The 10,859-nt window shown below is 42.5% G+C and overlaps 1 protein-coding gene and 1 long non-coding RNA gene across 2 annotated transcripts; both read left to right on the top strand.

The window, feature by feature from the left end:
- The first annotated feature begins 49 nt into the window (after positions 1-49).
- On the top strand, positions 50-1,649 carry LOC115154753 (uncharacterized). Its single transcript, XR_003867940.1, has 4 exons — positions 50-281; positions 366-516; positions 610-715; positions 948-1,649. It is a non-coding gene; the product is annotated as an uncharacterized LOC115154753 (long non-coding RNA).
- A 3,057-nt stretch (positions 1,650-4,706) lies between these two features.
- On the top strand, positions 4,707-8,760 carry LOC115154749 (radial spoke head protein 6 homolog A). Its single transcript, XM_029701290.1, has 7 exons — positions 4,707-5,029; positions 5,115-5,343; positions 5,456-5,758; positions 5,850-6,299; positions 6,396-6,540; positions 7,974-8,091; positions 8,221-8,760. The coding sequence occupies exons 1-7, from the start codon at positions 4,935-4,937 to the stop codon at positions 8,459-8,461; spliced, it is 1,581 nt and encodes a 526-aa protein (XP_029557150.1). The 5' UTR covers positions 4,707-4,934; the 3' UTR covers positions 8,462-8,760.
- The last annotated feature ends 2,099 nt before the right edge of the window (positions 8,761-10,859 follow it).

The raw sequence follows: 10,859 nt of genomic DNA, 5'->3' as shown, positions 1-10,859 counted from the left end.
GTGAATACAAATATGAATAATTCATATTTCTCTTGTTTTTGTAGCCAACCTAGCCAACACCTAACACTGGCCAAGTCTAAGGTGAGCAGTGTACGCAAGAATCTGAAGCTGCACCTGTTGGCGGTGCTCAAGCACCCCTGCAGCCTGGAGTTTCAGGGTCAAATCAGTACTCTCCTCCTGGACCTGCGGATGTCCCCGAATGAAATAACCCGCAACACCCCAGCCCCACACGAACAGGCCCTGCCATGAGCTCTACACCGAGAGCATAAAGATCAAGACTGGTGAGTTGACTCCCACACCCCATACATCCTGTTATCAACCTGCAGTTCTGTACCATCTCTAATCTACAGTTTTTCTACTTTCAGAGCCTGCTCTTATAGAAGATGATGAAGATAAAGAAGAGCCAGCCCTCCTTCGGTCCCCAAGCCCTGCTCCAGGACAGTAGCACAGTCAGCCATCGACCTCACGACTGAGTTCCTTCACCCCCTGCTCGCCCCAGAGAACATGGCCAATCTGGTAAACTGCTGTGGTAGACTGTGGTTCATTCATCTTTGACACCAGGAGGATGTGAATGCCATTCTCATGTTTGTGTTGCTCTTCCACATACAGGTACTGATCAGCATTGTATCATGCCAGCGTCCTTCCAGGCCACATACACACCAGTGGAGTCTGCAGGAACAGATGCCCAAATCAAACATTTGCTATAGAGTATAGGGTCGGGAACACTTATGTAGATGTAATATTTCAGTTGTTTGTCATTTTTATTGGAAAAATTTCTAAAAACCTGTTTTTGCTTTGTCATTATGGGGTATTATGTTTTGATTGATAAGGGGGAAAAAGTATTTAATCAATTTTATAATAAGGCTGTAACGTAACAAAATGTGGAAAAGGTCAAGGGGTCTGAAAACTTTATGAATGCAGTGTATATGTCCCTGTTTGTTGTGCAGGTGTGGAAGTATCCTAAGGTGTGGGAGGGCTTTGTGAAGTGCTGCCAGAGGACCAAACCTCCTGCAGCTCCCCCCAGCACAGCTGACTAGTGTGTTTGAGTGCTGCCCTGCGATGAGGGAGCCTATTCTACAGCATGTCCACTCTTTTAGCCCCCACCAGGTAACTAACATCATCTCAGGTCCTGTGTTGCTCAGTTGGTAGAGCAAGGCACTTGCAATGCCAAGGTTGTGGGTTCAATTCCCACTGGGGAATAATATAAATATCTAAGAAAATTTGTGCACTCACTATTGTAAGTTGCTCTGGATGAGAGTATCTGCTCTTGAATCTCTCATTATTTTAGTGGTAAACATTCTAAGCAAACACCAATGAAATGCACCTGTGATTGACAGTGTCTTTCTATTGTTCATCAATTCGAAACATATTGATCCAATTCCCTATTTCTCTCTCTCATAACTAAATACTCCCTTGCTGTGTTACAATAAGCCCACATTCCCTCCTCCACTATGACAGTCCTGGAGGACAACAGCAAGCACCCAGAACCAGAACCCTTGCAGCCTGTAGTAGTGGAGAGACAGGTAATGGGCACGGCAACTCCAATGGCGGCTGTAATGTGTGTCAATAACTGTTTTTTTATGTTTGATATTTTTTGTATTTTACCCCCATTTTTCTCCCCAATTTCGATCTTGTCTCATCGCTGCAACTCCCCAACAGGCTCAGGAGTCAAAAGTGGAGTCATGCATCCTCCGAAACTGTGCTCCTTAAAACTTGTTCGGGATCGATGTCCCATCCACGGGACGGTTGAGCTAACATAGGCTGATGCGATTAGCATGAGGTTGTAAGTAACAAGAAAATGTCCCAGGACGTAGACATATCTGATACTGTCAGAAAGCTTAAATTATTGTTAATCTAACTGCACTGTCCAATTTACAGTAGCTATTACAGTGAAAGAATACCATGCTATTGTTTGAGGAGAGTGCACAATTTTGAACATGAAAACTTATTAATAAACAAATGAGGCACATTTGGGCAGTCTTAATACAACATTTTGAACAGAAATGCAATGATTCATTGGATCAGTCTAAAACTTTGCCCATACACTGTTGCCATCTAGTGGCCAAAATCTAAATTGCACCTGGGCTGGAATAATACATTATGGCCTTTCTCTTGCATTTCAAAGATGATGGTACAAAACAAATACAAAAGAACAGTTGTTTTTTTCTTTGTATTATCTTTTACTAGATCTATTGTGTTATATTATCCTACATTCCTTTCACATTTCCAGAAACTTCAAAGTGTTTCCTTTCAAATGGTACCAAGAATATGCATATCCTTGCTTCAGGGCCTGAGCTACAGGCAATTAGATTTGGGTACAGTGAGGGAAAAAAGGATTTGATCCGCTGCTGATTTTGTACGTTTGCCCACTGACAAAGAAATGATCAGTCTATAATTTTAATGGTAGGTTTATTTGAACAGTGAGAGACAGAATAACAACAAAAAAATCCAGAACAACACATGTCAAAAATGTTATAAAATGATTTGCATTTTAATGAGGGAAATATGTCATTTTAAGCGAAAATTTTAACACCCGCCAGTTTAACCCAGAAGCCAGTCGCACCAATGTGTCAGCGGAAACACCGTTCTACAGCCTGCAGGCACTTGGCCCAACACAAGGAGTCGCTAGGGTGCGATGAGCCAAGTAAAGCCACCCCGGACGACGCTGGGCCAATTGTGCGCCGACCTATGGGACTCCCGGGCCACGGCCGGTTGTGGCACAGCCCGGGAATGAACCCGGGTCTGTCGTAACGCCTCTAGCAATCTGATGCAGTGCTTTAGACAGCTGCGCCACTCAGGAGGCCAATGCCCTTCATTCTTAATTACAGCATGGTCTCATAGACTCGACTTAACATAGTAAAGGTACATTTGGGTGTTCAAATTAGTATGATATGTTACGTTTGGTATGGCTACATAAGACAGATGGTTACTTAAACCAAAACGAAAGTAGGGTGGGTGGTTTGGGTGAGTCGGGTTGGGTTGTTTTGGACAGGTGGGCATAAAAGGCAAATATCTAGCAACCCAAAGGTTGCGAGTTGAAATCTCATCGCGGAAAACTTTAAAATTTTAGCTAATTAGCCACTTTTCAACTACTTTTTACCTACTTTGCAACTACTTACAATGTTAACTAACCCTTCCCCTAACCTTAACCCTTTAACCTAACTCCTAAACGTAACCCTAACCGCTAGCCTAGATAATGTTAGTTAGCTAGCTAACGTTACCCACAAAGCTAGAATTTGTAACATATCATACGTTTGCTAATTCGTAACATATTATACGTTTTGCAAATTCATAACATATAATACAAATTGTAATCCGTAACATATCATACGAAATGGGTGATGGACATCACAAATGAATACATACCATATGAAACGAAACATATCATACGAAAATGTATCGAATTTACGTACAGAATAATACGAAATGCTCTGAGACCAGGTTGATTGCAACAATCCCACCTGTTGCAACTTTCGCACCCCATCCGGTACAAGCAGAACCTTTTTCAGCACCACTGAAAGAGCCAGTGCCACCAGTCCAGCAGTTTGTGCCAAATACAAAAGAGGAAGAGGAGCCCATGGAGGAAGGAGAAGCAGCCCCCGCTAGACGAAAGGAAACTGCTAACATAATTTTGCAGGTAATTTTTTGTCACTGGTACAGTGGCTGGTTGTATTCATGTGAAAGTTTTGAAAAGGTATAGCTTTAATGACACAACTGGTATCTTGCAACCGATAACGAGCAGAGTAATCTACAGTCACTATGGGTATCCCCTCAAAATGACACTCATAAAAGCCATCCTGAAATATTATTAGATATACTGTAGATAGATGGTATATAATATAACTCAAATCAATTATGTTTCTACCAGGTGGATTTGTCAGTAGTGGAAGAAAACCCCACTCCGGACACTATAGAGACAGTGGGAGCCTATGAAGGAGACACCTACGGATCCTTCAGATGTCACTAACCAATTAAAAGTGGTCATCGAAAGACAGTACCACAGAACCTGAGACTGGCACAGGAAATGCAGAATTATGCTCCATCTGAGGAAGGGTGTAAAGAACAATATTATAAACTGAGGAGGAGCAATTGCAAAATTGTGACAGCACCTCTATATTTGTACTGGCTCTTAACACCATGAACCTATTGAAAGTAGACACTGATTCTTGTTCATCCCAAAATATCTATGCTATGTGTCCTTAGTTTCGTATTTGTCGAAATTGCCTGATGCACTGGGGCAATCTAGTGGGAAATATATTTACTAAAATGTAATAGATTTTTCTTTTGAAAGTCCTTAATAGAAAATCTCTGTCATGAGAAGAAAAGAAAACAGCTTTTTGTTTGTTATATTTTTCCCATGTCTTTTAATTGTGGCCAATTTGAAACAAACAACGTATAGCCTATGCATATACTGATCAGCTCTCTGTCAAAGGTGGACGGTGAATTCAACCTTTATTTACGGCTTTTGATTGAGAATGCCTGCAAGTCATTTAACTTTTCAAGACTGTTTTAGGAGGGAAAGGCTATGCAGACACACCTGATCTGCGAACTGACATTTAATTTCAGAATTGGTCAGGGTTAAGGGTTTAGTGAGGGTAAGCTAAGGATCCGTTTGAGAGTTTTGCAGGTCAGCAGTGCCAGGGGGTGACGGATGTGCTGCCGCTTGATGGACGTTCTATGCATATCAAAGTACCACGAGCACAGCAACAGTATTGTTTACCCTAGCAACGGGCTGCTCTTGTCGGGTTTTTTTACTGGTGAAGAACAAGAACTCGGATAGCTAGCATACCCCCGATTTTAGAAGTTTTAACGTTTTGGAAAAGTGTTGATAAACAACCTAAACTTAACCACGACACTGGTGCGTATTGGGTGTTAGCAATCTTGTTTTCACCACAGGACCGTTTTTTTGTTGAGTTGTTAGGAACGCAAGAAAAATGTCAGAGGGAGCACTGAACAACCAACGGGAGCACACGGCGATCTGCTTCAAGGCCTTCATGCTCAAGAATAGTACAAAAAGCAATCTCAACCTGTGAGTATTTGTATGATTGCCATAGTGGATAGTGAAGGTAGCGTGCTAGTAAAGTGAGTATGACATTGTTCTCCAATCTTTTCAGCTATGACCATCTTTCACGATTACTGACCAAGGTGATGGATGAGCGTCCAGAAAATGTGGTTGACATAATTGAAGACATGAGCCGTGAGGTGAAGCAGGAATTGCTGCAGGACAAGCAGAGCACCTTGAGAGACATGCCACTGGCAACGGCTGCACAGCTCCTGGCTGAGCAGCAGAGGTTACTGTTTTCACGGAGAGGGGGTGATGATGGAGAACAAGAGGAGGAACTGGTAAGAGAAGAAATGACCCAGGTCCTTGCACATTCACTTTACCAAGACTGATTTGGGGAATGAATGAGCAAGTTGTATAGTGTAATCAATAATTATTTCATTATCTCAATAGGTAGAAACACCGCTCCCCAATGTGAGTGAGCTTGGCTTCTTCCTGGAGCAGGCTGGAGTGGGACTGGGTAGAGAGGAGATGCTGAGGGTCTTCCTGGCACTCAAGCAGCTGGTGGATTCCCAACCGCTAGTGCGCTGCCGACTCTGGGGCAAAATCCTGGGCACAGAGGGCAACTATCTTGTTGCTGAGTGCGAGTACAGAGAGGGGGAGGAGGAGGAAGAGGGTAATGAGGAAACAGTGGAAGATGAGGAAAGAGATGGAGAACCTCGGGATGATGATGAGGAAGCTGATGTGGTGGAAGTGGTGAGTTACTGAAAAAAATGACTGTCTTACTGTATGTTGCTTTCATATTACGTTTCTTGTATGAAAAGTTTATGATGACTTTGCATTTTAGATTGATACGCTCCCAAGATCCACCTTCAAGCCCCCGCCTGTGGTGCCAAAGGAGGACAATCGCACAGGTGTGAACAAGTTTACTTACTTTGTGTGCAGAGAGCCTGGCCTTCCCTGGGTGAAGCTGCCCACTGTCACTCCCACCCAGATCACAGCCGCACGCCACATCCGCAAATTCTTCACAGGGAGACTGGATGCCCCCATCATCAGCTATCCTCCTTTTCCTGGCAATGAGGCCAACTATTTGCGAGCCCAAATTGCTCGCATCTCTGCCGGCACACAGGTCAGTCCCCTCGGGTTCTATCAGTTTGCAGAGGAGGAAGGTGAGGAGGAAGAGGAGGGAGCCCGAGACAGCTTTGAAGAGAATTCTGACTTTGAGGGAATTCCTGTTCCTGAAATGGCAGAATCTCTATCCACCTGGGTGCATCATGTCCAGCACATCCTTCAACAGGTAACACTCAAACAAATTCCTTTTCTAATGTGATTCTGATAAGCCATTTGTAACCCATTTTTTGTGCCCTGAAAATGATCACATGGCCTCTCCTAGGGTCGCTGTGTGTGGGTGAACCTGGCTGACAAGCCTGAGGATGACTTTGAGGAGGAAGCAGATGAAGAGGAGAAGGAGGAGGAGCCTGATGAGCCTGATCCAGAGGTGGGGCCTCCCCTCCTCACTCCACTCTCTGAGGATGCAGGTCAGTCTATTCCAGCGGAGAACAACTGCCCCCTCACGGAAGTTAAAGTCCGACCGCGGTACTGAAGGCATTGTTTGCACAAAACAGGATCCACATTATAGTGAATGGAAATATGTCAATCTTCGTGTAAATAAATACAAAATTTGAAGACAATCATGGTACCAATAATTGCTTCTAATACACCAGATGTATGTCCTTGAACCGATTATTTTAAAATCGCACAGAGAAGAAGTTATAACGATAATTTAGTTAATGGCAGCCTGCAGTACCCCGGTCGGCCTTCAACTTGAGGTACTCAATGAGAGGGGGCAGCACTGAGCTAGCCTGCAACGTCACTTCCTGGAGTAGCTCCAAATAGAAGAGACCATAAGCAAAGACAGTACAGTATGAAGGTAGGCTTAAACTGCTTCTCCAATAGAAATCCCTGATCAAACTTGTAGGCGATGTCATGGCGACGTAGGCTAGCTAGAAAAACGTCATTGGGTCTAGTGGTCATCTCACACAGAATGTGCAAGCCGTCAAATCAAAGGCACTCATTTTTGATGACAATAAAAAGGTGTCAGCGTGTCACTTTCACAAGGTTGGAGTAATAACATGTTCAAATACATATGACATTGGCTCAAATCTAGGTTGTGCCTTTAGATTTCGAGAAAATTCACAACTAAGGAAGAATTTTTCACTTCTCTCATTGACCTCTCAAACGCCAAACCTTGGTCTGCTAAGCCTGCTTCGCAAGCGTTCCCAGAAGTCAATGTTTTGTCTTTGGGTTGAGAAACTCTGCGATAAGGACACAGCTGACGCTTACACCGACTACATGGTTTGGGGGTGCTGTCGAGAAATATCCGCCAACGGGCGAGGGAGGGGGGATTGAGGGAAAATAATGACCTGCTCATAGAGTGCTGTCACCAGGAATAATAAAGGCCTAGTTCACTGATTTAGTTGAAAAAACACAACGGCCGGAGTAATGAAGGCCTAGTTAGATTTTTTTTTTTTTATGGTATATATTTTTGTCATTACGATTTATCAGGGGTTGCTGCAGCACCCTCAGGACCCCTACTTCCCGCGGCTTTGACCGACTAGACGAAACCTTAACCAAACCCTTAACCCAGATCCTAACCTAATATTGATAAATTCTGACATTAAATATCAGTTTGAGCGTCAGGCGTATCCTTATAGCCTTTTTCAGCTCAAACTGCGCATTTTATGTCTCCATGAGACGCCATCTTAACCAACTTCATTTGGCTTCAATGCGCTATTGAGTCTTCACATAGGAATGAATGGTGTCGGCTTTGTCCATTCATAAATAATCATTGGTCTGTTCTCAGTCTATTGGTTGGCCTACATTTTCACTCCACGCTGGTGGCATGTCTATTATGAACATTCCTCCCTATGTGTTAAACTCATTTCAACTGCATGATGTGTTTGCGTTTCAGAGACTACCAACACCCCTCCCTGGAGCTCCAAGATGTCCTCCACCCTCATCTCTCAGTTTGCTATTGCAGTGCTACGCTCAAACCTCTGGCCAGGGGCTTATACTTATGCCAGTGGAAAGTAAGATTGAGTGTCATTTATTTATTTTGAGAACTTTGTAGGGGTAATGTATTATATATTATTATAACTGTGGGATACAGACAATATCCCCAATCAAATAAATCTGTTTTTTGTTGTTTCCTAATTTAGGAAGTTTGAGAACATCTACATTGGCTGGGGCCTGAAATTTGCAGGGGAAGGGTACATCCCAACTGTTCCAACAATGCCCCAGAGAGAATACCCCAGTGGGCCAGAGATCACAGAGTCCTTGGACCCCAGTCTGGAAGAAGAGCAGGCCCTGAAAGCAACCCTGGAGGAGCAGAGGGCTGCCCAAGAAGAGACAGAGGGCCTGGGTGAAGACGAAGAGGAGGAGGAAGAAGAGGATGATTAAAGATGACTTTGTAGTTAACAAACACTACATTACAAAATAGGCAACATTTACTGTTGACTAAAGCCCTAGGGCTCTATTCAATCCACGTCGCAAATTTCAGCTTTACAGCGTGATAGAAAATTAAAAGCAATGTTCCGGCTTTAGCTGAGACTGCATTCATGGCAAATGCCGCATCTGTCGGCTCAAAATTACCTTTACATTTCTACTGCGGAATCTGTAACGCTTCAGCGATAGATTAAATAGAGCCCCTAATTTATTAAGAACAAATAAAACAATTCGTACAGCAATGTCCACTGAGAGAACAGTGCTTGTACATGTTTTTTTTAGTAGTCATTTTTTAAAGATTATACAGACAAACAGGTAGAGAGCAAAACACACACTGATCCCCTCCCAAATCGAACCCACCCTCACCCACCACGCTCCAACAGTGTCCCACCCCAATACCAGGTTTTAATTAAACAATATTTGTGCATTTAATTTACATACTTTTTTAGACATCAGGCCATAGTCAGATGTGTTGGCAAGGCAGACTTCACTGTTTATTATTTTCCACATGAAGCAGACAAGTAACTCAATACCTCAGTAATTGCTCCTGTCCTTAATTGGCCATGTCAGAACATGTGGGGTGAGCCTTCAATATGTATATACAGTACCAGTCAAAAGTTTGGACACACCTACTCATTCCAGGGTTTTTCTTTATTTTTGCTATTTTCTACATCGTAGAATAATAGTGAAGACATCAAAACTATGAAATAACACATATGGAATCATGTAGTAACCAAAAAAGTGTTAAACGAATCAAAATATATTTTATATTTGAGATTCTTCAAAGTAGTCACCCTTTGCCTTGATGACAGCTTTGCACACTCGTGGCATTCTCTCAACCAGCTTCATGAGGTAGTCATCTGGAATGCATTTCAATTAACAGGTGTGCCTTCTTAAAAGTTCATTTGTGGAATGTCTTTCCTTCTTTGAGTCAATCAGTTGTGTTGTGACAAGGTAGGGGTGGTATACAGAAGATAGCCATATTTGGTAAAAGACCAAATCCATATTATGGAAAGAACAAATAAGCAAAGAGAAATGACAGTCCATCATTCAGGAAATGACAGTCCATCAATCAGGAAAACTTCAAGAACTTTGTAAGTTTCTTTAAGTGCAGTCGCAAAATACAATCAAGCGCTATGATGAAACTGGCTTTCATGAGGACTGCCACAGGAAATGAATACCTAGAGTTACCTCTGCTGCAGAGGATACGTTCATTAGAGGTACCAGCCTCAGAAATTGCAGCCCAAATAAATGCTTCAGAGTTCAAGTAACAGACACATCTCAACATCAACTGTTCAGAGGAGACTGTGTAAATCGGGCCTTTATGGTTGAATTTCTGCAAAGAAACCACTACTAAAGGACACCAATAAGAAGAAGAGACTTGCTTGGGCCAAGAAACACGAGCAATGGACATTAGACCAGTGGAAACCTGTCCTTTGGCCTGATGAGTCCAACCAGCATGGCTGCAACAGCATTCTGCAGCGATACGCCATCCTATCTTGTTTGCGCTTATTGGGACTATCATTTGTTTTTAAACAGGACTATGACTGTTTGACCAAGGAGAGTGCTGGAGTGCTGCATCAGATGACCTGGCCTCCACAATCACCTGACCTCAACCCAATTGAGATGGTTTGGGATGAGTTGGACCGTAGAGTGAAGGAAAAGCAGCCAACAAGTGCTTAGCAAGACTGTTGGGAAAGCATTCCAGGTGAAGCTGGCTGAGAGAATACCAAGAGTGCAAAGCTGTCATCAGGGCAAAGGGTGACTACTTTGAACACTTTTTTGGTTACTACATGATTCCATATGTGTTATTTCATAGTTTTGATGTCTTAGTTATTATTCTACTATAGTAAAAATAAAGAAAACCCCTTCAATGAGTATGTGTGTCCAAACTTTTGACTGGTACTGTATATCTCTATAACCATAAAAGAGCATGACAGAAACAAGGTAGAGAATAAGAAAGACAGATTTTGTATTCATTTTGCATTAACAAAAAACATGGAATGCATGGCAATGTAACGTAATAGGTAAAACATTTTATTATTTGTTGAATCTCTGCTAACCCTGTGAATCAGGATCATTAACTATCATCATCCTTCTGTTTAATCTGTTGCTCTGTAATACAGATGTTTGACTAATGTGTAATGTACATAGTTGAAGTCGGAAGTTTACATACACCTTAGCCAAATACATTTAAACTCAGTTTTTCACAATTCTTAACATTTAATTCCTGACACCACAATCCCTGACATCCTAGTAAAAATTCCCTGTCTTACGTCACTCAGGATCACCAGTTTATTTTAAGAATGTGAAATGTCAGAATAATAGTAGAGAGAATTATTTATTTCAGCTT

This window comes from Salmo trutta, chromosome 19, assembly GCF_901001165.1.
Source record: "Salmo trutta chromosome 19, fSalTru1.1, whole genome shotgun sequence".
NCBI lineage: Eukaryota > Metazoa > Chordata > Actinopteri > Salmoniformes > Salmonidae > Salmo > Salmo trutta.
The sequence above is the reverse complement of the archived record's forward strand: the minus strand, read 5'-3'. Positions and strand labels throughout refer to the sequence as shown.

Excerpts from the sequence above, each read along its gene's own strand:
- LOC115154749 (XM_029701290.1), top strand. The coding sequence starts at position 4,935 with ATGTCAGAGGGAGCACTGAACAACCAACGGGAGCACACGGCGATCTGC. Across the intron at positions 5,030-5,114 it reads ACAAAAAGCAATCTCAACCT|CTATGACCATCTTTCACGAT; the intron begins GTGAGTATTTGT and ends CAATCTTTTCAG. Across the intron at positions 8,092-8,220 it reads TATACTTATGCCAGTGGAAA|GAAGTTTGAGAACATCTACA; the intron begins GTAAGATTGAGT and ends TTCCTAATTTAG.